The sequence below is a fragment of the Microtus pennsylvanicus genome, chromosome 4 (assembly GCF_037038515.1).
Source record: "Microtus pennsylvanicus isolate mMicPen1 chromosome 4, mMicPen1.hap1, whole genome shotgun sequence".
NCBI classification, from domain to species: Eukaryota; Metazoa; Chordata; class Mammalia; order Rodentia; family Cricetidae; genus Microtus; species Microtus pennsylvanicus.
This window is the reverse complement of record NC_134582.1, coordinates 113,918,599-113,945,372: the sequence shown is the minus strand read 5'-3', so window position 1 is coordinate 113,945,372 and position 26,774 is coordinate 113,918,599. Positions and strand designations below refer to the sequence as shown.

The 26,774-nt window shown below is 47.5% G+C and overlaps 1 protein-coding gene and 1 long non-coding RNA gene across 4 annotated transcripts in view; one reads left to right on the top strand and one right to left on the bottom strand.

The window, feature by feature from the left end:
• The first annotated feature begins 33 nt into the window (after positions 1-33).
• LOC142848343 (uncharacterized) lies at positions 34-26,774 on the top strand. The gene is made up of 3 exons (XR_012910409.1): positions 34-256; positions 11,152-11,219; positions 25,112-26,774. It is a non-coding gene; the product is annotated as an uncharacterized LOC142848343 (long non-coding RNA).
• Edaradd (EDAR associated via death domain) overlaps positions 8,813-26,774 on the bottom strand; it is a 46,469-nt gene continuing 28,507 nt past the window's right edge. For 2 of the 3 annotated variants that reach the window (XM_075970215.1, XM_075970217.1), the window contains exons 5-8: positions 19,684-19,729; positions 15,378-15,702; positions 15,164-15,289; positions 8,813-10,018 (exon numbers count right to left, since the gene is read on the bottom strand). In XM_075970215.1, coding sequence (XP_075826330.1) covers positions 9,898-10,018; positions 15,164-15,289; positions 15,378-15,702; positions 19,684-19,729 — 618 coding nt within the window. In that variant the 3' untranslated portion in view covers positions 8,813-9,897. Of the gene's footprint in view, positions 10,019-15,163; positions 15,703-19,683; positions 19,730-26,774 lie in introns of those variants that run through there. The other variant, XM_075970218.1, reaches the window with a different exon arrangement.

The following is a 26,774-nucleotide window of genomic DNA, read 5'->3' as shown; positions in this document are numbered from 1 at the left end:
TCACCCCTGCAGACCACTGGCTGACTGCGGGAGTGGGGCGTCTAAGTTAGTTCAGGGCTGGGGTGTGACTTGCTCGTGCTGGAGGCCCCCAGGTTGGTTTCCAGCCAGCTCTACACAAACTGGTCGGGGTGCGTGCCTGTGATCCCAGCCCTTAAGTGGAGGCAGCTGGAGGGTCTTAAATTCAAGGTCATTCCTGGAGACCTTAAGGGAGAGCTTAGAGTTCTGGCTCACTCTGGGAAAGACACCGTATCTCAAGGTCATAAAAATGCGTTTAAAGAGTAATTGTGGCGGGTGTGGTTGGGGCCAGGGTCCACCAGATTTAGCTCCTTTGTAGCCTTGGGTTTGAGCCGAGCGCTGCTTGAGCCTATTGGATTTAGCAGCCGCTCCTTTTTACCGGTAACTCGCCTTAGGTGTGGAGGAAATTGATTCAGTGTGGCCCCAGCAGGAAATTTCCATCTGGGAGCAGTAGCCTGGACTTGCCAACTCTGTAACTCGCTAGTTATTCTGTGCTGGGGTTTGCTAAGTGAGACGTTTCCTTAGAGAACGGTTTAGAGTGTGGTGCTGGATTCTGAGTAGAGGACATGGTCAATAAAGGCTCAGCTGCACAGTGAAGAAACTACACTGCTGATAGTTTGGCCTGCTTGGGGTATTTTGAGCGGCTGCAAGGTTTTGATGTGCTAACGGGTTCAACGTTATGCTGACTGTTGCCGTGTTTATGTTTGAAAGACGCGTTTGACATGGCCGTTCCTCCCCTCCTTGTGTTTTATTTTTATTTGAATTCATTACAAGCCTCTTAGAGGCAACCTCATGTTTTGATTCATTGTTAACTTTTTTCCTCTTGTCCGTTTTCTAAATTGGATTCACTCCTCAGGATTCTACTTGACTAGCTGGATTGAACTCCTGATGCCTTAGCGGTGTAGTATTGTTAGGTGTAGTGGACTCCTAACCTTTCTCTGAGTTTTGAGTTGGAAAAGGGAATTTGCTGTACACATTCCCAATACCTTGTGTAAACCCTCTAAAGAAATAGGTCCCCTGGGCTGGAGAGATAGCTCAGTGAGTGGTTAAGAGCATTGCCTGCTCTTCCAAAGGTCCTGAGTTCAATTCCCGGCAACCACATGGTGGCTCGCAACCATCTGTAATGAGGTCTGGTGCCCTCTTCTGACCTGACAGAATATTGTATACATAATAAATAAATAAATATTTTTTTTAAAAAGAAAAGAAATAGGTCCCTAACAATTGGATTGACTACCAATTATTGGTCATTATTGGTAAGTGAAGAGCAATTGAGTACCCAGTTTTGCCCAACCCTTCCACTTCTTTGCAAGGCTAAAATGAGTTAAGATAAATTTATCTCAGTGCTGGATGCATTCTAAATTGTGGAAAGAGCTTGTGCAAAGTCCTGGGGCTCTGAAAAAAATCATCAGTGTGCTGAGGCTCGCAGGTGGGAGCGAGGTGAGATGAGGTCATGGGAATGAGGTCCCCTAGGAGAGCAGATAGGAGAAAACAGCTTTGGCCAGAACCCTAAGGAGAAAAATCCAGAAAGAGAGAAACTGAGAGCCGCTTTGGAGACCTGCTGGGCATGGCTACAGGTACCAAAGGAGAGCAGCCAGTGTGCTGAATTCTCTGAGGGCTCAAATAACAAACAGGATGGATGGGCAAAGCAGCAAAGGTCACTAGGAACTGACTTTGATGTAGGAAAGAAATGAGAGGTTAAGAAATGGTAGAAATAGTAGCCTTAAGCTTAAAAAAAAAACCAGTTTTCTGGGAAGGACTGAGAAACAGCACTATAGCAAGGGAATGGAAGAGTAATAAGTGGATTTTCATTGGGGCTGGAGAGACAGATGCCTCAGAAGTTTAGAATGTACATGGTGCTTGCAGAAGACCTGAATCCAACTGCAGTTCATAATCACTTGCAGCTCTAGGTCCAGAGGATAATACACACACACACCTACACACACCTACAAATCTTTTTTTTAAAAAAAGATTTTCATTTTTGAGATGCTGTGGTCCTAGCTAGTTTTGAATTCTTCAGTCCCCCTGCTTCATTCTCCTAAGTACGAAGATTATGTGTGCATTCTGCTTTGTTTTTTAACTTTATTTTAAGAGACAGTAGAACAGTGGGGGCTTTTTAGACTTTGTAACCAGGAGCCACCATGAGAACTGTTTCCACTGTGACTTCTTGTGGTTCAATGAAGAAAGGGGTTTTCATAAAACTCACTCTGGGATTGATTTATCCATTTAAAAAATTCTATTTGTGTACACACAGGCTGCACAAACATATGTAGGCAGACATATAAAATAAAATCTTTTTAAAGTTACAAATGCAGTCAGGCGGTCGTGGCGCACACCTTTAATCCTAGCACTCATGAGGCAGGGGCAGGCAGATCTCTGAGTTTGAGCCCCCATGGTCTACAGAGCGAGTTCCAGGACATCCAGGGCTACACAGAGAAACCCTATCTCGAAAAATAAACAAAAAACAAAACCCCAAAAGGTTAAAAATGCCGCTACTAATCCATTAAACTATTGACAAGATCCCACTCATGACTAGTGAGTTGTAGCCAGAAGTCCGGAAACACTTAATGACGATTAAAGTCTGTTCATATCAGTGTGAGAGCCAGTTTGTGCTTTCCCACACATGCTGACCACTGGACAAGGACAAGGCTCTGCTAAGAAAACAAGCAAGAACTCCTTCTTGGAACTTTTCTCTCTAGAAAGTCAGATGTGAAACATTTACCATCATGTGACTGACACCAGATGCCAGGAGAGTCCAGGGGTTAACCCTGGGTGCTGTTCCTCCAGAGTCAGCCACCCTGCTTTTTGAGACAGGGTGTCTCAGTGGGACTTGGAGCTTTTGGATTTGGCTAGACTGGCTGACCTGCAAGCCCCAGAGATCCTCGTGTCTCTGCCAGTGCTGGGATTACAGGCCCACACCACCGCACCTGGCTTTTATGTGGATATTAAGACCAAATGCAGGCTCTCAGGTGTGACAAGCACTTTACTGATGCCTGTCTTCCTGGCCCAGAATCCTTTCGCTTTGACCTAGTGTCTCCCACCCTCGGGCAGCAGCACCCAGGAGCACTGAACCTCTTCTCCCTCCAGCCAGGCCTCTTGCTCAGATTTACAAAGCTTACCTCTTCTGTTCTACAGCTTTCATGTCCCACACCTTAGTGTTGCAGCTGAGAGAAGCAAGCTTCTAGAACTGGTTACCTCATAAAACAATAGAATCTTAGTGATGCGAGAGGTCTTACGAAAAGTGTAAATCGAAGCACCACATCTTGAAGGAGGACATACGGTCCTATTTCTTAAAAGATTTTCCCCTGGATATCTTCAGGACTGTAACATGCTAGCACTAGAGAATATTGAAGTATTTGATATGGGGAAATGTATCTGAAATTGTATAAATCTAAAGACTGGACAATAAGATACTATAAAAGAATATAAAGATTTCTATTCTCTAGACAGTAGTATTTATACATGTATATAAAGGGAGATCCAAGATGTGTGCCCACTAGAGGTAGAATAGTATGAACAATGGACTGTTTCGGAGCGTAAAGCCGCTCAGAGTCAGGCTGTTGCTACACATACGTTCATTTGTTCCTGTCAAGTCACCGAGATTCATTACAAGGATTCCCTCGGCCACCCAGCCTCAGACCTTCTGGTTCAGCCAATCTACTTCTAGATTGTGTTTATGCAGCTCGTTACAGTGATGAGTGAGGCGCTGGTAATAAATTCAGTGGTAGACTGAAGCAGATCAGAACTCAAGGTGACTCTTCAAACATAGCAGTGTTTTTTATGTTTATCTTTGTTGTGTATGTGTGTGTGTGTGCACACATACGCGTGAGTGTACACCTGCTGTGGTGCACACGTAGAGAGGTCAGAGGAAAGCTTTGTGGAGTCATTTCTCTCCTCCAACCTTTACTTGGTTCCACTGATCAAACTCAGAATGTCAGGCTTACTCAGCAAGAACTTGCCCCTGGTGAGCCATCTCACTGCCCTATTTAGTGTTATCTCCTTCATTCCCCCTCTCTTTCTCTCCCCCCCCCCATACACATGAGTATGCACATGTGCTTATTCAGAGGCCAGAAGGAGTCATTGGATGTTGGCTTTTTTGTTGTTCCGTTGCTAACTCGACGTAAGTAGAGTCAGCTGAGGACTTGCCTCCTTTACACTGACCCGTTCACTTGCCTGTGGGGCATTCTCTTGACTACTGGATTGACGTGGGAGGGTCCAGCCCCCTGCGGGTGACGCTTTTCCTAGGCTGGTGGTCTTGGGTTGTGTAAGAAAGCAGGCTGAGAAGCCCTGGGCAGCAAGTCAGTAAGCAGTGTTCCTCTGCGCCTTCTGCTGCAGTCCCTGCCTTGGGTCCCTGATAGATAAGCCACAAGTCAGATCAGCCCTGTCTTCCCCCAGGTTGACGTGGGTCCATGTTTTTTATCACCACGACAGTGTCTTCCTAAACTGCCCTCTGCCTGTTCCTTTGAGGCCGGGTCTTCCCTGGAACCCAGGGCTTGTGTTTTCTCAGCTGGGCTGGAATTCAGCAAACCTCAGTGATTCCCCAGTCTCTGCCCGACTCATGAGTGCAGCAAGTGCTCCCAACCACTGAGCCCTCTCTCCAGGCTCGAGACCTCCTTATCTTTTATTGAAAACCCAAGTCAACTTTAACAGACGGGGCAGAGATGTGAGTAGACATCACACGGCTTAGACTCAGAAGCCACATCAACATGCCTGCCTATCGTAGGCTAGCCCCTGGAGCTGCACTCTGCCTGCCACAGGCTAGCCCCTGGAGCTGCTCCTGCTGTGGGCATTCCCTGCACTGACTGTGGACCTTCTGGGAGTAGAGGCCCTGACCAAAGGTGGAAAAGGCTATGTTTTTTTTCTGAAAACAGGGCTATTTATTGGAGTAGGATTTGGAGTTAAAGTTTAAGCCCAAGTTGACCTTTAGCACGGCAGGCAGTTGGTGAAGGCGGTAACCTCAGCAGTTCTTCATAATGGCTGGATGATTCTAGATCACGTTTACACGGTAGCATCCCATGGGGGATCTGGACTCATCTCTAGTAACTTCTTCCAGGATAAACTCCAAAAGTTTGAGAGAGGGGATTACTGCACAGGGCCCCAGCATCTAGAACTGGCTGGCCTCATCCATAGACTGGGGAGATGGCTGATTCAGTAATGTGCTTGTCACACAAGCACGAGGACCTGCAGCACCCACACAGAAGCCAGGCACAGATGGCCCTGATGCTCACTTGCCAGACAGCCTAGCTTCCCACCACCCTCTCCTTGCTCAGGCCTCAAATATATGTGCCTCCAGACCAGAGGAGGGGGCACACAGCTTGAAGTGGAGGTACATTTGTTTAATTAGGACCAGTGTGAAAAATTATGTTTGCTATGGTTTGAATATGTCATATCCCCTACAGGACTCTTGGTCTCCTGGTGGCACTGTTTGGGGGAGATTGTGGAGCTTTGGGGAGGCAGGCCTTTCTAGAGGAAGTGGGTTGCTGGGAGAGGGGAGTCCTTGAGGGTTTTATCTTTACCCTGTGCACCTGCGTGCATGCACACACCACTTAGATACTTGGAGGTACAGCTTTTAAGATTCCCTTTGAGAGGTGGCCGACATTTAAAAACATTCATATAGAGTTAGTATTTTTGATAACTTTTATTTATTGATTTTACAAGTGTATGCCACAGCATATATGTGCAGGTCTGAGGACAACTTGTAGGAGCTGGTTCTCTCTTCCCACCATGTGGGTCCTGGGGGTTGAACTTAGTCTGTCAGGCCTGCACCCACTGAGTCATCTTGCTGTCCTGGATTAACATACTGGAATGCATTTTGCAAAGTGTCTCTTTACTCATTGCAATGAGAGGGACCCGGCTCGGTAAACAAACTGTGACTTGATACTGCTGGGGACAGATTACGAGGCCTGAGAGATCATAGGCCTGGTGGGGCAGCCCTGGGCAGGGACCTCCCTGGACTAGCTCCCCAGAGATCAACAAGGAGCTGGCTCTCTAGTATTGACAGTTGCTTCAAAGTGGCCCCATCCCGTCTGAAATCTTCCCAATCTAATATTTAAGTATTAATTCATCATCTCCTTGGTCGCCTTGTTATTCCCAGTTAAGGAAGCTTTGCCAGAAATAGGCAAAACATTGTCCATCATATGTTTCTGTCGAGTGGTGTGTAAGAGAATGGCCTGATTCCATGAATAACACTAAAAGTGAAGCCATCATGGACCTGAACAGACTTCTGCTGTGAGGTACCAAGGGCATGTTTTACTTAGACTGCATTTTTTTTTCTTAAAAAAAAAAACAAAAACAACTTTTTTCTTTGTTTTGAAATTTCATTTTATATTGAGTTATTGAGTTGTTGTTTTTTTTTTTTAACTGCAATTAGGCAACCGTGATAATTGCTAGTGGTTTTCAAGCTGTGATAGTTTCAAAAATCTTAGGTTCCTGGATGGATTCACAAGGCGTCCTCCTCATTTAAACTGACAGAGATAATTTTGTTTGGATGGGATGAGAGAATGAGGAGAATGAGGAATTCAAGCAGGTAACGACTTGTCTGTGTTCGATTCTGGGTCGCTCTAGCACACACATGAAAGATGAGCTGCAGAGCCGGGAGTGAGTCTAAGCAGTTCTCAGCCTTTGGGTCGCGACTTCTGTGGGTTCCTATAGCAGATATTTACATTTGATTCATAACAGTCGCAAAATTACAGTTATGAAGCAGCAGTGAAATAATTTTGTGGCTGGAGTCACCACAACATGGAGAACTGTATTAAAGGGTCACAGCACTGGGAAGACTGAGAGGCACTCGTCTAAAGAGAGGTGGGCAACTCCCATTATGGAGTAGCTAGATAAACCGCATGGTGAGATGTGGTAATCCTAGCAATTGCCAGGCAGACACAAGGATATGTGGTGGGGGGTGTGGATGTGTGGGGGTGTGGCTTGCCTAATACCTGAGATCCAGGCCGGGGAGACATCCTGTCTCAAAAAAACAAGATGTGCCAGGCAGTGGTGGCACAGCCTTTAATCCCAGACTTGAGAGGCAGAGGCGAGGCCAGCCTGGTCTACAGAGTGAGTTCTAGGACATCCAGAGCTGTTACACAGAGAAACAATGATGTGGGGCATCCTTCTGTACGCTGCGAATAGCTGTTGCTTTTATGGATTGATGAATAAAGCGTCAGTATATAGCTAGGCAAGAAAGTCAAACTAAATGCAGGGAGAAAGAAGGTGAAGTCGAGGGGCTGGAGAGATGGCTCAGAGGTTAAGAGCACTGTTTGCTCTTCCAGAGGTCCTGAGTTCAATTCCCAGCAACCGTATGTTGGCTCACAACCATCTCATAAAAAGAGATATGGTGCCCTCTTCTGGCAGGCAGAACACTGTATACATAATAAATAAATAAATAAATAAATAAATAAATAAATAAATAAATAAATAAACAAACCTTTAAAAAAATAAAAAAAAGAAGGCGAAGTCGAGAGGGCCAGCAGCCACTGGAGGAATAAGATGCCCAAGCATTACCTGCATAAGGCATGGGCCATGTCATGATACACATATTAATAGAAATGGGTTAACTTAAATGTAAGAGCTAGCTAGTAATAAGCCTGAGCCATCAGCCAAACTTTTGTAATTAATATTAAGCCTCTGAGTGGTTATCAGTGGTTATTAGGCAGGCCAGAGAGAAACATCCAGTTACAAAACTCTGTCTTGAATAAAACCAAAAAACCAAAACAAAACAAGTCATGGTCAATGGCACCAGAGGAACGAATGCTGGAGAACTGGAGATTGACCTCCACATCCATGCGTACCTGCATACCATGTATAACTGCGATCTTATATGTGCATGTACACTAACACACACACACGAGATCATTGACCCATATGGCAGAGGTTGGAGGATTACTTTAGAGACCAGACAAGACTACATAGTGAGACCCTGTCTAGTTTTTAAAAAACTACCCAAAGAGAAATAGACCAGGAAGAGGATGAGAGTCTGAAGGATGTTTGGAGCTGCTGGTGGATGACTGACACGAAGAACTCTGGTCGGACACAAGGCTACGAGGTGAATCATGGAACAGGTTGAGTCTGAGGTGTTGATAAGGCTCCAGTCAGAGATGTCAAGCCCATAGATATTAGAGGACAGACGAGGTCAGGAGAGGCAGGCGGTAATGATGAAACAGTCCTTCACATACACAGTACACTGGAGCCCCTCCCGGAAGGCTAACTACTCACCCTTTCTCCTGCCCAGGGCCCCAGGACCACCTTTGCCCACATCCCCGGTCCCATCAGTCCTCACCTACAGAGAGTCTACCTGTCGACATCTTCTGGGTTGCAGGACCATATTGTTTATCAGCATTTCCAGCATCTGGGACGCATTTCAGAAAACCACTGGGTGTTCAAATAATGAATGAGGGGGCTACAAGACGCGAGCCAATGACTACACTGGAATCTATGTAGAGTAGGTCTTAAGGTCTGACTCGGTCAGTAAAGGGCTTTTTGTGAGTTTGGTTCCCATAACGTATATAAAAATGCTGGACACTGAGGCACGCATTTGTTATTCCCACACTGGGGAGGCAGAGACAGGAAGATCTCTTGGGCTCGCTGGCCAGCTAGCCTGGCCTAATTCGTGAGCCCCAGGCCAATGAGAGACTCTGTCTCAAAGGAGGTGAATGGTGTGTGTTCATCAGGCTAACACCCAAGGCTGTCCTCCAGCCTCTACATGCATGCACATACGTGCAAAACACACCCTTCCCAGAAACACGCACACATTAAAAATGAGACATCCATTGGAACAGCAGTTGACATCAGTCTTTAATTTTGTAGCACCCATTATTACAGTAATAAAAACCTTTCCTTATAAGAAAAACAGAATCATACAGAAGATGAAAACATAGACAGAGCCAAAAAGATAGTACCAAGGTATACAGATGGCATCCAGGGATGCAGGGATGTCAGAGCATTACCTTCTCGGGATGAAATGTCTTGCATAAACTCCCGAGGGGGTGCTGCAGAAGACAGTGATCGCTGGACTGTCACGCAGAATGGAAGAGCACAGAGCACTCAGAAAACATTGAGGTGCTTCCTCTTACATCCCCAAGAGAGCTGGGTGAGTTCATCATTTCCCCTCCAGCTGCATCTTTGACTACTTCGGTCCCTTCAGTACATCTGATCACCCGAGGATCCCCTGGCAGACATAATTCCCAGAGACACTCCCTCCCACAGCCCCAGGAAGGAAGAAGGCAGGCCTTGCTTCCAGGGTCCTTCAAGTCTAGGTCTTGGGTACCCACAGGTGCTCCATCCTCTAGTGCTGAGGCTTCAGTAGCCCCAGCATCTTGGCTTCGATTCTTTCTAAATACAATAGAGGCAAGTTCACCCTTCCTTGTGCATACTGAGTACCCAGTAGTCCCAGAGTGGGATTGGTGTCCCAGGCAGCAATGAGTGAATGTTTCTCAGTCACTGCCTGGGCATATGTAGGTATGTGCCCTCCAAAGGTGTGTGTCTTTCAGTTACAAGAGTTAATTAACATCAGTCTTTGGCTTTTTGGCACCCAGTGGAGAGAGTGGCTGGCATTGCTAGGCCCACAGCATTGCTTCTGTGTGTACACGTGAGAAGAAGAAGCAGATTTTGCTGCCAGAGCACAGGAGCAATACTGTTGGCCAGTGGAGGAAGGGGATTTGAGATGTACATGCATTAAAGTCTCTGAACAAGCAACACAGACAGCAACATCATAGCCTCAAATGAGAGGAAATTCTTAAAGAAGGGACAACAGGATTGATTTAATAATAATAATAATAAAAGGCAAGGAAGAAAGAAAGTCTTTGCTCAAAACCAAATGAGATGTGTTTAATCGACTAAAAAGGAGAGGACGAAAGAGAACAATCTGTTCCGCCTTTGTTATTAATCCTGTCTTTAGAAGCACATCTCTTTGTGATGTAGATGGTTGAAGACAGGTGAGGGGGAAGACCACCGCATCATGGCATCCGTGGGTGCCAAACCGGGAGAAGAGTAGACCCGACAGACACAACTGTCCCTGTGGAGACAAGTCCATCTAAGAGCTGCTAGGTGGTTACCGGGCCTCAGAACCCTTCTGTAGACACTGTGCTGGGCACGTCCTGGAGCCAGGAGCCTCCATGTTAGCCATGTCACTCTTAAGAGTGTCTGTGTGTGCCAGGTCACAGAACAACAACACCCTTTCTCTGCCTGACCAAGCCAGACTCTAACTGGAAACCAATTTAGAGTGTGTCAACCAGCAGGGGGCAGCACTGTATTAAAATTACTGTTCAGAATGCACCACAAGGTCTTTGCCCAAATTTCCTGTATTACTGAGTTTTATTATTCAGCACTACAGAAGTGGGTAGTTGTACAGGGTCTTTTAGAAGCACAGTTGGGACATCCTAGCACATCTGCAAGCCCTAGCTAGTTAAAACCTCGCCATGCTGATACTGTAAGCCATGTTTTTGTCTGCCTCCTCCGGGATGGGTCCCCAGAAGTGTGTAATCTGTCCCTGTGTGTACGACTGTCCAGCGCGGCTCTGAGTCCTTCCCTTTCATTTGACTCTTCACTATTGCAACCAAATGAAATGGACACCATATAAAGCCTCCTCACAGCCCACTGCAGACAGAAATTTGGCCTAAGGAAAAAATATTTTTGGAAACATAGCTAAGGGGATTTCAACATTGTAACAGGAAACCGGCGTGCATCTTATACTGTGTTCATCTTAACACAGACGCCAGGATAGAAAACTTTTCCGGGTTAACGGTGACGGGTGGAGAACGACTCATCAGTATGAGCTCAAGCTACTCTTGGAGAGCACCTCAGTTCAGCTCCCAACACCCATGTCTGGCAACTCCAGCTCCGGGGGATCTGACACCTCCAGTCTCCACAAACACCTATATAATGTGCACATACTCACACACAGATACGTAACTAAAAAAATAATAAAAGTAAATATTTAAAAAGTGATGACTAAGCTTTCAAAAGTGATTTAATCAGTTGGTGATAAAATTACCTCCTTCCTCCCCGCTCTCCCTTCTGTGAAGTACCAGGGTATTTATGCTTCTGTTGAATTTATTGGCCATGAGCTAATTTTAAGTAAGCTGATTTGTGCTTCAGCTGAGAATATTCCCTGACTTTGAACTTCTGATCCTCTGCTTCCACTTCCAGGTGCTGGAGTTACAGGCATGCGCCACCACACCGTGGTGCTGAGGATCGAACCCAGGACTTTGGGCTAGGTAAGCACTCTACCAGTTGAACTACATTCCCAGCCCTAGATTGACATTGTCTTTTAGAGATTTACTTGTGTGTGTGTGTGTGTGTGTGTGTGTGTGTGTGAGCACATGCCATGTGTGTTTGTGTGTAAGTGTATGCCTTGTGTGTGTGAGTGCCCTGGAGACTAGAAGAGGGTGTCAGATCCCCCAGGAGCTGGTGTTACAGGCAGCTGTGAGCCACCCCAAATGTGTGCTGGGAATTGAACCCGGGTCCTCCAGAAGAGCAGCAAGCACTCCTAACTGCTGAGCCATCTCTCCAGCCCTGCCTGACAGTTTTGATTCAACTCTAGAAGGACAAGTTCGATGGATACCGCGTGACCAGTTCAGTTTGGAGGCTGAAGTGCGGAAAACACTTCCTGTGGAAGCGGCGGCCATGCAGATCGGCTGCCCCAGGCCAGCCGTGAAAAGTGTTTGCTCTGACGTTTGTGGTGTATGGGACTCAAGTTTGGCTGGTCATGGTGGCACATTTCCACAACCCCAGCACTCAGGAGGATCAGCAGTTGAAGGCCAGCCTGAGCTACATCTCAAGTATGAGGAGAATCTGAGTTTTCTGAAACCCTAATCACCATGAATCAAATTGTGGGGATTTTTATGGGCGGGATTTTCACCTCAGTTCTTGGTTTAAAAATCAGTACCATTAGGAAGATGTTTAAGTTTTAATCGTTTTTGCCACTGTGGCCCACGGGAGGGAGTTAGAGGCCATCATTTCAGCGGCTGTGTTCCAAGCCATAGAGACTGGCCTGAAGCTCTAGGCAGAGCAGGGATTCTACTGAACTGAGAACATGCCCTTCCGCCTGGGCCTTCGTCCATCCGGAGTTCCTCCTCTCCCTTCTTTTCTCTGGGTGTGGGAAATGCAGATTCAGAGGATGGGTACAGCGGAGCAGGCTGATGAAAGGGAACAGAGTGGGGGCTCCCCCTGCACCAGTGCCTCTGGGATGATCACAGATTGGGCCAAAGTGACAAGTCTGCTTGGTGGAGATGGGAGGGAAGGGGCTTTCTGGAAACATCTGGCTAGACATATGTCAGCCTGGGAACTATCCGTTTCCTCCCCTGGGAGTTCTGGGATACACTGGGGTGCTAGGGCTGGCGTCTCCTAATGCTCCAGCACCCTGTTACCTCTGAGCTTCACCTGCTGAGTTCCGTTTCCTGTCAAATGATTACCAAAGCCCTCTCATTTCCCTGTGGTTGCTTCTGCTCTAAGAAGTGAGAGCAAAACCAGATGTTGTGGTCCAGCACTTGAAAACCAGAGGCAGGCAAATTAGAAGTGTGGGGTCATCCTGTGCTACGCAGTGAGTTGGAGAGTAGCCTGGGCTAGGAGTCTCCGTGAGAATGGACAGCTTAATGAGAAAGCTAAACAACCAATCACATCCGTGAAATAGCAGAACATTCCCCAGCAAGTTCTGCTCCTAGGTCAGGGCCATGATGCAAAAAACATCTGATTTTTCTGAGAAACTGTTTTTAAAAAACACCTGCATTTAGGGGCTGGAGAGATGGCCTCCGGAGGTAAAAGTTGCTCTTGCAGAAGTCGTGTCCCCAGCGCTCACATGGAGGCTGTAATTCCAGGTCTAGGGTCTCTAACACGCTCTTCTGACCTCTGCAGGCACCATGCATGCATGTGCACAGGCACACATGCAAGCAAAACACTCATACAAGTAAAACAAATCTAAAAAGCATTTAAATGTCTGCATTTGATCATTAGCTGTCACTTTAAATATATCTGGCAATAAGTGGACATAAATGTGATAAATCTGAGCAGGGAAGATGTAGGGTGTAATTAAATTCCTAGTGAACCAGACGTGATGGGCAAGTCTCATCGTAGACTTGGCTGCTTAGAGCCAAGGTAAGAAGCTGGCTTTATTTACCAATAACCTAAGGAAAAATCTATTTGTTATGGGAAAAAAATGGTGGTTTAGAAAATCACCTTTTGAGCTCATCTTAATATCTCTATGTCATCAATGTTATTCTTCCTTTTTGTTTATTTTAATTGAATTAGTGAGCAACCCCAGGGAGCAACTTAGCTCCTCCTCCCCAGCACTGGGGTTAATAGTGTGCACCACCAGGCCCAGCTCCTGTGCTGGGCTCTCATAAAAATAACAGCCAGCCTTGTTGTGTGGATTTGTGCCTAGTCGTACTGTATCTTGTTATGCCATGTGCGGTTGATATCCCTGGAAGGCCTGCTCTTTTCTGAATTAGAAGTGGAAGAGGAGTGGATCGAGGGGAGAGGGGACATGTATAGAGGGGAACCGAGAGCAGCAGAGGGAGAGGAAACTACAATTGGGATGTAGTGTATGAGAGAAGAATAAAAAATCATGAATAACTGGGGTGCAGGTGCCGGTCAGCGGTAGAGTCCTGGCTGAGCATGGTCAAGGCCCTCAGTTCCATCCCTGGCACTGAAAAAGAAGCATGGATAACAAGCAGGCATTTTGTCTGTATGTGTGTATGCACATGTGTGTATGTGTGTTTGTATGGGTGTGTGTGTTTGCGTGTGTGTCTGTGTATATGTATTGTTTGCATGTATGTATGTGTGTGTTTGTGGGTATGCATATGTGTGTGTGTTTGTGTGTATGTATATGTGTGTGTCTGTGTGTTTGTCTGTGTATATGTATGTATTGTGTTTGCATGTATATATGTATGTGTGTGTTTGTGGGTCTGTATATGTGTATGTGTGAGTGTGTTTGTGTGTATGTATATGTGTGTGTCTGTGTGTTTGCGTGTGTGTCTGTGTTTATGTATGTATTGTGTTTGCGTGTGTGTCTGTGTCTGTGTGTTTGTGGGTGTGTATATGTGTGCATGTGTGTAGGTCCGAGGTTGACCTCAGGTATCTTCCTCAGTCACTCTTTACCTTCCTTTTTGAGACAGTGTCTCACCCTGAACACAAAGCTTGCTAGTTTGACTCTGTTGGCTAGCCAGTGAGTTCCTGGCTCTGGCTCTCTGGTACTGGGGTCACAGGCACACATTGCCGTGTCTGACTTTCATGCAGGTGCTGGATTTTGAACTCAGATCCTCATACTGATAAGCTAAGCACTTTACTCATTGACTGATGTCCTCAGCCTCCCCAAATGGTATTTTAAAAGATTTGTGTGTGTGTGTCTGTGTGTGTCTGTGTGTGTGTGCATGTGTATGTGTTGTTGTTGTTGCACGTGGATACAGATGTACACGTGTGTGCATATAGTTGTTGTTGAAATTTTTCCTCAATCAATCTCTACACTGTTCATTGAAAAAGAGTCTCTTGATTGATTCCAGAGCTCACCCATGTGACTAGCCGTGGCTAGTCAGCTTGCTCTGGGAGTCCCGTCTCTCCCTTCTGAGAGCTGGAACCACAGGTGGGCTGTCACACCATCCCACATGTATACGGGTTCTGGGGTCCTGAATTCTAGTCCTCATCTTAGGCAGTGAAAGCTTTAACCACTGAGCCCCCTCCCAGCCTCCAGAAGGAATACTGAGTACTAGTCTTTGCCAATCCCATTCCCATGACATGTACTAACCACTCTGCTCACCTACACACTGTACACTTTGTATGTCTTTTAAAAATACTAAATTCAATGACAGTATCGATAGCCCATGAATTACAAAAGTGTTTGAATAAAGAAGATGGCTCTTGTATCCAGGCCATATCAAAGGCCATAGATCTTAAGCCCTTTACAACAGAAACAGTAACAGTGAACAGGCCAGGGTGACTTCTCCATCCCATCTTCTGCTAGGCTGGGAGTGCAAAGGTTCTGCATAGGATGATGTGGGCATGTCCAGAGACATCAGCAGTTTGAGATCCCGATGCAATCTTCGCTTTCCATGCTAGCACGATTCTGTCCCAACCACAGGCTTTGGCCCTATGCAACCTACAAAATATTCTTCCCCAATTCCAGTTTCGAATATTAAATTAAAACAGATGTGCAAAAAGAAACAAATACCTGCCACCAAACCCGAGCTCATCCTTCCACCAGCCGCTAGCTTCAGGGACAACCGCTGACCATTCCACATCTCCTCTGAAAATCTTAAGAGCAGGTCCATATTCCCTGTGACCCATGCTGGTTCTGCTGCAGAAAGGCCAGTGCCAGAAGGGGATCTTAGAAGTGCATGGAACTGTCCGAGGGTCCCCGGTGGGGCCACTCCTCATCCACCCACCTGCGCAGGATCTTCTCCACGTCAGCCCTGTGGTAAAGTCGGCAGAGCTCCATCAGCTGGACCACAGTCCTCTGGCTGTTTCGGAACAAGAACTCCAGCGTGGGGCTCTGGGGCCTCTGTTCCAGGAAGCACAGTTCATCATAGGGCATGCCCCACTTGCTGGCAAAATTCCTCCAGTTCTTCACGGTCGGGTGGCACGGATCCAGCTTTATCCTGATCACATCCAGCAAGTCCTGATCATTGAGCAAGTCGCTGATGGTGGGGACCCGGGGTGAACAGGAGGAGCAAGAGCAGCCTTCCTTACATGGCTGGTTTCTGCTGACACCTGCAGGGTGACAGAGAAGCCACAGCTTGGCCAGGGGCCTGACAAACACAAGTGACGTTCCCTCTATTACATCATCAAAGTGTCACACAGCCTTGAGTGCTCACACAGCGCTGTTCTTCTGTGTGCATGCACGTGTGCACAGGTGTGCATCGAGGGTGTGTGGAGGCTAGAGAGCAACCTTGCGTGTCACACCCCACCCACACCTTTAGTTCAGCATCTCTCACTGGCCTGGAATGGACAGAGTAGGCTAGGCGGGCTGGTTAGCAAGCCTCTGGGATCTACCTGAATCTGGACCCACTTTTCAGGTTACTGCTATGCATTGTCTCCGAGGCACCTGCCTTTTACTTTTAGATAGGCAACGGCAAGAATTTTGCCCACTGAGCCCGTTTTTGTTTGCTTGTTTTGTTTTCGAAGACAGTATCTATCTCTGGCCTGGAGCTTATTAAGTAGGGTAGACTGGCCAGCACCCCCCCCCCCGCAGGGATCTCTTCCTCCTTAGCACTGGAGTCATAGACATGGGCACCACGGCCACAGGGATGCTGGCAATACAGCTCAGGTCCCATTCTGCAAGGCAAGCACTTTGCTGACTGGGACATCTCAGCAGCCCCTATGGCATTACCCTTTACAGGAAAAGAAAGGCTGGAAGCAGGAGCAACACTTGATAAAGCCAACCTCTCTTCCCATCCAGGCTTTCCCCATTCCAGCACACGCTTGGAGGGCCATTGACCAGATGAGGCTTCCGGGACCATTTCACGCACACATCCTTCAGCTCACAACAACTTTTAAAATTACATTTATTGTTGTTGTTTGCTGTTGTGTGTGTGCACAGGTGCCTGTGCGCCACATCCCGTGAAGGTCAGAGAACAAATTGCAGGATTCAGTTATCTCTTCCATCACGTGGGACCCGGGGATTGAACTCGGGTTGCTAGGCTTGACAGCAAGCACCGTTCCCTACTAAGCCATTCCACTGGCCTCCCTGACAGCTTTTAACACCAAACCTAGCACATGAAGACGGTACATGTGATTGCGCACAGCCCCTCAAAAGTTCTTGAAAAGGAAGAAAACTGGTCCCCGCCTGCTCCCTGCACGTATCTGAAAACCAAAAGCATATCTGTCATGGCTAGTGGCAGAAAGATTTCTTTGGGAATTTATAGCCTCCTTATCATTCCTTTGCTTTATCTGTCTTCTTTACTCACAGAGGCTCTGTCTGAAGTGTGGCCAGCAGCCCCCCGGGGTGTGCGGGGAGCTGGAGGCGGGCCGAGGAGCACACCAGGCTCTAGCTTGGGCCTCACCCAAAAACCGGTTCCCACCCCAGCTTCAATCGTCTCAGCGTCATCTATCACCAGGAGGCAAAAGCACGAGTGGGAGGGGGAGTAAGTGGGGAGGAGGTATCAGGAAGTCGCCCACTGAAGCCCTCGGTGGTGCCACTGTGGACACACGGCCACAAGCAGTGTCAGCTGCACAATGACGTCTCCAAAGTCTGAATTGGGTTTAAAGGTCATAGGCTTGGAAAGTTGTGGGGGTGTGACCTGTACTATAAGATGACGCATTGCTACATGCGCGGTCACTGAGCGGTGGCTGTAGGAGAGTAAGGAATTTAAACAAAGGCGGGGTGAGGAGATGTCTCAGCTGGTAAAGTATTTGCTGTGTAAGCCTGAGTACTAGGCCAGCCAGGGCTCCACAGCATGACTCTGTCTCAAATATAGACAAAACAGCGGCCTAGGGAGATGGCTCAGTGGTTAAAGCATTTGCCAAACAAGCACGAGGGCTTAAATTCAGACCCCCCTAGGCTGACCGTTGACCCCCTGTAAATGCTGCGTGAGTGTGATATCCTCAAAGGGAGAGAAGGACTCAGAGAGCAAGCGGCCTGGAAAGATTAGAGCTCGCCTCGGTGAATAAGGTGGAAAAGCAATACCGGAACCCATGTGAACTGATGCATGAGGACATTTCAAACTGCCTGTTAAAATCATAAGCTGCGGATCATAGGCAGGCGGATCTCTGTGAATTCGAGGCCAGCCTGGTCTACAAGAACTCTATTTCCAGGACAGGCTCTAAAACTACAATGAAACCCTGTCTTGAAAAGCCAAAAATCAATCAATCAATCAATCAATCAATCAATCAATCAATCTGGTGCACACATGTCGACTTCAGTACTCAGGAGGTGGAGGTAGGAGAATTGGAAATTCAGGAGCATTTTCAGGTGCATAGCTAGCTCAAGACGATCTCGGACCACAGGAACATAGAAAGAAAAAAAAAGTGAGAGAACACTGCTAGGGAGAGGTGAGAGCATTGCTAGGGAGAAGGTGAGAGAGCGTTGCTAGGGAGAGGTGAGAGCGTTGCTAGGGAGAAGGTGAGAGAGCGTTGCTAGGGAGAGGTGAGAGCGTTGCTAGGGAGAAAGCCCCTGTGGCCAGGTAGATGGCCTGTTGCACAGGTGTGTGCTAAGCACTCGTCCCACTCTGTGAACACAGGTAATGACGGTGGTCTCAAAAGTGGCTTCAAGAATTAGGATTAAAGACATCATCCATCCAAGCCTCCTCCTAACACACAGCATGGCCCAGTGAACAGCTGTGGGGGGGACAGTGGCTCTTGAGCTTCACTTGGGATGGAACCCACTGATCCCCTCTAACCCCTGCGGGAAGTCCTCCTCACATCTGGGCCAGCCACCAAGGTCCTATTTTAATTAGTGTGGCAAGGCAGCAGGGCACGGGAGTGTCCCAGCTCCCGCAGAGACTGCAGATGCACAGCTGGGATGGAAGCCACAGTCTCGAGGAGGGACTACAGGTCAGTGGCTGTCAGCACAAGAAGTGTGCAGGGTCTACAGACGAAGGGGGGCATATCAGAGAAAAACCTCTCTGAACATTTTCAGGAGTACTCGGGATATAGCTCAGAGGGAGGGCACTTACCTAACATGTGAGGGTCCTGGGTTTCATCCCCCGGACTGCATTGGGGTGGCAGGGGGGCCTTGGATGAAGACGCACCTTGCTATGTAATTGGTTGTACCAAGGTAGGATGGAAAGTCACTCTATTCTGCATGCGGTTGTAAGCAGTTCTGATAGGTTTTCCCCTCCCACAATCCCTTGCCCTCTTCTGCATAACTTGGGCCTTTCAGAAGGGATTCTATAGAAGTGACTGAGAATTTGCCATCAAGACACATTCAATAGGTGAGTCCCTCAGGCACTCAAAGGGACTGGGACATGTTCATGAAAGACAGTGTTCCCAGTGTATATACTGACACCAGGCTCCACGGAGGTGTTTGGGTCTCAGGAATAAAGAATGTCCCCTACTGTACCCAGAAAATATGAAAAGGATGAAGAGTCACTGGGCAACATTTATGCTTTGGTTACCAAAGCACATGCTATTGTTTAAAAACAAAGTAGAGTTGGGGCTGGAGAGATAGCTCATTCAGTAAAGTACAGTTGGGGCTGGAGAGATAGCTCATTCAGTAAGGTACATTTGGGGCTAGAGAGATGATAGCTCACTCAGTAAGGTACAGTTTGGGCTGGAGAGATAGATCATTCAGTAAGGTACGGTTGGAACTGGAAAGATAGCTCATTCAGCAAAGTGCTTGCTATGCAAGTCCAAGCATCTGAGTTTGGTCCTCAGAACCTACATAAAGAAGCCAGGGGTAGTAAAATGCATCTGTGGTCCCAGTGCTAGGAAGGTGGAGGGAGGAATCCCTGGCCAGCTAGCTCAGTCTTATCAGAGCCTGAGAGGGCCTGGTAAAGTTTGTCTCAAAAACTGAGGTACACACACACATACACACACACAAATACACACAAGCCTGTGCATACGCATGCACACACACATGCATGTGCACATGCACACAATTATAATCAACATGGATGAATGCTAACTGCTGATTGTCAGATAGTTATAAAGCCACACACATAACACAAGTCAATGATACCCATATTCACTGCATAACTTTCATGACTCTGCCCAGCTACTCCCGAAGCCCAGGAACCTTAGGCCATCCTTTACCTGAAAGGGGATCTCCAGTGCTGTCTGGAAAGTCGTTTTCTTCTTCCTAAAACAAAAATCAACTTTCATTAAAATCATGGCCACAAGAAAATGGCAATGTCAACCTTCCTTGTTAGTTAAATTTCTACCAACTAAGTATGAGGGCCTGACTGATGCTCAGAGATGGTCCTCAGTGATGGTGAACTACAAGAATGTGGAGCAATCCCAGGATGCAACTGCTCCAGGAGACAATGGACAAAGGTGAAGCAGGCCAGGGTGCTATCTCAAATGTCTGAAGACATATAACCATGGGGGCATGTAACCATGGCTCCTATTTTATTTTATCCTTATTATTAAAGCAGCTTATAATCATGCTTATTTTGTGTAAGCAGAAGTTCTTGTTCTGCCCAGTCCCACAGTCGTTCAATCCCAAAGAAACACACAGAGGCCTACATTAATTATAAACTGGTTGGCCTATTAGCTCAGGCTTATTAATAACTAGCTCTTACAACTTAAATTAACCCATAATTCTTATCTATGTTTAGCCACATGGCTTGGTACCTTTTATCAAGTGCAGAATTTTCATCTTGCTTCCTCTGCATCTAGCTGGTGACTTTGTCTCTGTCTTTACTCTTCCCAGAATTCTCCTAGTCTGGTTGCCCTGCCTATACTTCATACCTGGCTACTGGCCAATCAGTGTTTTATTAAACCAATACAAGCGACAAATCTTTACAGGGTACAAGAGCGTTATCTCACAGCAGCTTTGTTTTCATTCTGTCTTAAATTAGGCCTGCCAGTCTAGGCTAAAATTTGTGTGTGTGTGATGCGTTTGCACATGTGTATGGAAGCCAGGGTTTGACGTTGGTGTCTCCCACCATCCTTCTATATCTTTCTTTCTTTCTTTTTTTTTAGATTTATTTATTTATTATGTATACAGTATTCTGCCCACATGTATGCCTTGCAGGTCAGAAGAGGGCACCAGATCTCGTTATAGGAGGTGGTGTGTCTTATGTCTAACCAGACTGGCTTGTCAGTAAACTCCAGGAGTCTGCCTGTCTCTATACTCTGCCCCAGTCAGGGTCAAGGTTACAGAGGTATCAGCCACACCCACCTTTCATGTGGGTATAGGGATCTGAACTCAGGTTCAGTGCTTGCTCTTCCCCAGCACCCACTCCAGGCCACAATTCTTTGCCTTCCCTATGGATTTTTTAAAGTTCGTTTTTATGTGTATTTTGTGTGCATGTATGTCTGTGCACCACATGTGTGCCTGGTGCCTGCAGAGGCTGGAAGATGGCAAGGAATCCCATGGAAGTGGTGTGACAGGTGGTTATAAACCACCATGTGGGTGTGGAGAATTAAACCCCAGTCCTCTGCAAGTGCAGCCAGCACTCAAGCACCTCCCAAGCCTCTCTATGAATGTCTTTTAAGTTTTATTGCAAAGAAGCTAAAACCAAATATGAAAAAGTAATGGCAAGCCGTGGATGAGTAGACAGTGCCCTGTCTGTGCAACTGGGATTCTGTGTCTACTACCAGGGTCATGTTGTCTTAGGATGACAATGGCCTTCAGTACGGTCTCCTTCGAGCAAGGGACTTTGTCGCTCCAGGCAGACATCACCTGCCATGATCTCCCATGTACATGTACATGAAGGTGGCTTTTAATTACTAGGTGTCTGAATTTTGTTTGTAAAGAAGTGCTAACTTGGCCAGACACAGAGCACATACCTGTAATCCCAGCACTCAGAAGGCAGAGGCAGGAGGATTACAAACTCAAGACGAAGGTGGGATTTAAACAACACACTGTCTTAGAACAACGGCAGGGTCACTGTTTAGTATATTTTAAGCATTTGCTGTTTTGATTAATCCTCTAAGAAGCCTTTTTCCTTGCCCTGAACTCACAAATCCCAGCCCTCTGCAGTGTTTATATGTCTGTTAATCCCAAAACTAGCTTTCCACCCACCACAGGGACATTCCTATTCCCACCAGCTAGACCTTCCCCTGGGAACTGAGACAATCTTTGCTTTGGTTTTTCTGCGTTCTTGCCTTCCCTGATGCTCCAGGACAACAAAGCGAGCATGCTTGGGAGCCATGGGATTTCTGCAGTGCTTTTTTTTCTCTTTTCTCTCTCTCTCTCTCTCTCTCTCTCTCTCTCTCTCTCTCTCTCTCTCTCTCTCTGTGTGTGTGTGTGTGTGTGTGTGTGCACGTGTGTAAGAAGTGGAGGAAGCCCCTGGAGGGGCCTGAATACCTCAGCACAGCCTTACACAGTAATAAGGTGAAGCCCTGGGAGCCCCATCCCCACAAGACTACACTCACTGCCCTGAAGGCCTTGTGGAGACCTGCCCTTTCCTATCTACAGAGTTTCCACAGGCCCGGGCAGGCCTGCTCACTCTTATATCAACACAGTCAGCTCTGCTCACTGAATCGGAAGCGTGGGCTACAAAGGACAGAACAGAAATTGCAAGTCATAGAGAGAGACGGGAATGTTAAAGGTTTGTAGATTTTAGAGGTCCCTAATAAAACACAGTGTTTCCCAGAAGTCAAAACTGCGTGGCCTGGCTCATCCTATTTGAGTTCTCCTCATCTAGAGAATAACAGGCCAATACCAGCTGGTAACATTCACCCTCAGGATGTGGCCAGGGGCACAACTCAGAATTACTGTGCAATGGTTGAAGACAGAAGAGCATCCAGGGTGGCCAGGTATAGTAGCCCACGCCCCTAGTCCTACCACTGTGAGAACTTCCAGGCCATCCTAGGCTACATAGCAAGATTTTGCCTCCAAGAATAAAATGAAACAAAAGATAAGCCAGGACCTTCGTTTCCAGGCCTGGGAACTGTGCTGCTTTCAGATGAAACTCCCAGCAGTGAAACCAGAACAGACTTGCTTTGTACCTTATCTATTTCTTTTGGTCTTGTTGAAACAACGTTCCTGCCTTTATTCCTCATGTGTTTACTGAGCTGTTCATGTGTCGAAGCTGCATGCAGGAACCCATATCCACAGGTCCAAGGACCCTAGCCCTTGACCTGAGGTACAGGAGGAAGAATCACAGGCCTAACAGAAAGGCCAGGCTGAAGATGGCGAGCACTCAAGGAGATGTGACTGAGTCCCCCAGGAAGAGGTCTCCATAGACTGAAAATGCCAGAGGGGGCTGGGGATCTAGCCCAGTGAGGGAGTGTTTGCCTGGTTTGTGCAGGCCCCAGGTTCAAGCCCCAGCGTCACAGAAAAGTTAAACAAAACCAAAACTGGGTGTGGTGGTTCAATCTGTCATCTCAGCACTTGGGAAGCTGAGACAGGAGTCTGCTGATTGTAGACACAAGTCCGAGCTACAGTGAGAACTTAAAACACGCAAACACAAACCAGGTGTGGTAGTGCATACCTCTATGACCCCAGCTCTTGGGAGGTGAAGGCAGGAGGATCAGGAGTTCAAAGCCAGCACCTGAGAGGTGGCTGCTGGAGGAGCAGAAGTTCAAGGCCAGCCTGGGCTACACGAGACCCTGTCTCTGAAAAACAAACCAAACAACAAAAACACAAATAATACCACAACAAAACTATGAATAACAAAATAAATCAGAGGTCATTTCCCAGACACAAAGATGGCTGAGACTGGTCCTGCTGAAGGTCTGTCATAGTGGACAGTTGCAGAATGGGGCATTTGCCTAGAGCCTTCAGAAGTTGACAGGGACACAGAAAAGCAGGGAATGACTCAGGGTCACCGGGTCTTAGCGATGAGGAGCAAGAAAGCAGGAAGAAGGGAATGGCTGATGTTCTTGTAAGTGCTGGACTTTATCTACAGACAGTAGGGCTCACTTTGGGATCTCACTGGAAGAAGGACATGTCCACCCAAAACAGTGTGAAATTAGCAGCAGAGATACCTGACTGGCTGTAGGCACAGGACTCATGGAAAGCAGGGGCTGAGTCCGGGATACAGACTCTCTCTCTGGGAGGGAGGAGGAAGCAAGAAGACTAGAGGTAAAGAAGTCACTCAGAGATGGCAAGGTACGGGGAGAGAAGGCAGAGCAGGCTCTGGAGAGGTTACAGACAAGGAAGAGGTCAGGTCTGCATGCAATAGCCCCTAGAAGCTGAGAGCAGCAGAAATACCGCTTCCTGAAAGAGACCGCAGCAAGTGATGGAACCAGGGATGCTGATCTCTGGGAGGAGAGATGAGAAGCGGAGAGCAAGCTGGGAGGTCCCAACCTCCAGCAGTCCCCAGATCCCACACAGTGATGGCAGTGGGAGGAAAGCAGAGTCAGGGTCAGAGAGAAGGGCGGGGACTCTCAGGAGTGCTGGGGAGGGCAGCCAGGTCTGGGGGCCTAGTGAGGCCATAAGCCGTGGGAATGAAAACATCTCTCTGGTGGGCAGTGCTGCCATAGATGTGGCTGGAAAACACGGCCGCATCTGTCTGGAATGCTCCAAGGTACCTATCTCTGTCAGATTCCCATCCTGCCCCCATCAGGCCTCAGCTGACACATCACTTCCTCGTGGGGGCCTCTCCAAATGCCCCATGTGGGTTCCGTGACCTGGGTCCTCCCACAGTATCCTGTACTACCACCCACAGCGCCAGTGGCATTGGGTTTGGAGTTTGTCTTCAGCCCTAGCTGCATGCCGCATGGCGAGGACATGGTGTGTGTTGTACAGTGGGGGATCACTGGGCTCTGGAGCACCAAATGTCTGTGGAGGGAGGGGAAAAAAGGGAAGGAGGTCACTGTGGACACAGAACACAGCCCACGTCTTCAAGTCCATCCCACAAGTTGCTCTTCAACACGAGTCTTCTTACTTCTCCTCCATCCCCACCTGCTCTGTGGCTCCCTTCTCACCTCCATTCCTACCCACTTAGTCATTGCCTGACTGCTATATTTTCTCTTGTGACAACTCGTAAGTGACCCTCAAGATCAGGCCTATTGATCTTCCCCATAGCAGGAGGCGGTGGGAAGGTCCTTAGACTCTCACCTAAGACCCAGCCACTCTGCCCTGCATGCTCCTGGCAGCTGTATGTAATTCTGCCCCCAGGACATGATGGCTCATATAGAGTGTGGGAGCTTAACTGAGGGGGGCTCCATCTGTGTAGCTATGATGATGTCGTCATTCGTGTTGGGGTGAGACTTTTCAGTGATCAGAAGCTTTGGGGTCACCCACACTCCTGCAAGCAAGCCCTCATTCACGTTCTCATCGGTAAATCCAAACCTCCTCACTTTGCCAAGCTACTCTCGGATGGAGTCATTGCTTTGGTCAGTCTTTGCTGCCCTATCTGGGGCGAGCAGATGTTTGTCTATGTCTCCCCAGGACAAGCTCACACGACAGCCATCATTCCTAGATAAGTGTGGGCCCTTGGTCAATCCAGAGTCTCCTACACTCCAATCCAGCTTGTTCTAAGCTGCTATGCTTTGCTGGAGAAAAGAAAGCTACAAATCTCACACACTCATGTTATCTGATCTCACTGTTCCCTGTTCGTCCTAGGATCCTCCTATGTGATGGGCTAACGCTGTTAACGTGACAGGATCCAGACTGCCCACGAGGCAAGCCTCTGGACCCACCTGTAAGGGATCTTTTTGATTAGGCGATTTGAAACAGGAAGGCTCACCCTCCATGTGGGCAGGACCTTCTGCCTGTGGTCCAAACAGAGCAGGATTAAGGGAAACACTTTTGCTTTTCACCCGTTGGCTTCCCCTCTGGTTGGCGAGTTCATCCACTGAGCTGTTGCTGCGACTGGGCATGCTACCTGTTGCCATCTTTTGCTGACTTCAATCAATGACTTCTTTCAACAAGAAGGCCTGGGCCTCTCCAGGAATCCTTCAGGCCTTCAGTACCAGATTGGGACTGCTGAGGCCTCCAGCCATTGCTGGACTATCCAGACCATTTCCTGTAAGTCAATCTGCTAAATCTCCCTTTGGTATGTATTCATACCGCCAGCTCTCTTCCTCCGGAGAACCCTAACTAATACACCTACTGACTATCCTGAGTCTTAGCGGGTCCTGATGCAGACCCTGCACTTACCTCTGAGGTCCCCGTGTCCCTCTCTCCCCTGACTTCCTAAGGTACAAGCTGAGCCAGTGGATTCCTCTCATCCTCAGGAGTCTCTGCATTTGCCCTAAGTCATTGTCCTCTTCACTCCAATCTCCAGAGACGGCGTCATTGTCTCCAATAACTCTCTGTGCTCCTTGGGTTATGAATTTTGTGCACACGTCTGTTATAGCGCCACCACGGAGGGTGGCAGCTGTGTCTTATTCATCTTTATATCTCTAGGGTTGGAACACAAAGGCTATGTTCAAAATAGGTTTACTGAGTGCTGAGGACGTAGCTCAGGGGGTAGAGGGCTTGCCCAGCATGCACGTGGCCCAGAGTTTGATCCCCATCCCTGCATAAAATGGACATTAGTGACACGTGTCTGTAATCTAAGCGCCCAGGAAGTGGAAGAGGAGAAGAATCAGAAGTCTGAGGATAGCCCGGGTTACACAGAGAATTCCAGGCAAGACAGAGTCTGTCTCAAAATAAAACAAAAAAATTAAAAAGTTGGCTAGCTAAGAGCGGAGGTGCCGGGAGGTCAGAGGCACATACAAGGAAGAGCTCCTCAGCAGAGTGGGGGAGACCTAGAGTGAGTGCCACCCAACAAAGCAGGAGAGAGGATAGTGGGGAACACAAGAAGGGGCCCACTGGGCTCAGACAACTAGGAAGACAAAAATGATGCATCCAAAAGAAAGAGATAAACGTATTTAAAAATTAAATACTAATATATACCTAATTTCATTCTCCTGCTGCTGGAGGTTCAGTTTCACCAACACCATTTATTAAACAGGCTCTCTCCCCGCCACTGTGCATCTTGCCTGTCAAGAATTAGGTGGGCATAGCTTTGTTGGTTTGTTTCTGGGCTCTCTATTCTGCTCCATTGGTCTATCTGTTCTTGTGCCAATCCCAGGCCGATTTTGTCACTCTGGCTCTATAGTGTAACTTGAAGTCGGATATTGTGATAGCCCCTGCTGTATTCTTACTCCTTGGGACTGCCTGGATATTTGTAGTCTTTTGTGGTTCCACGTGAATTCTTGTATTGGTTTTTTTTTCTTGATCTGTGAAGTGTGACATCAGAAATTTGATGGGTATTTAATTAAATCTGTGGGCTAATTTT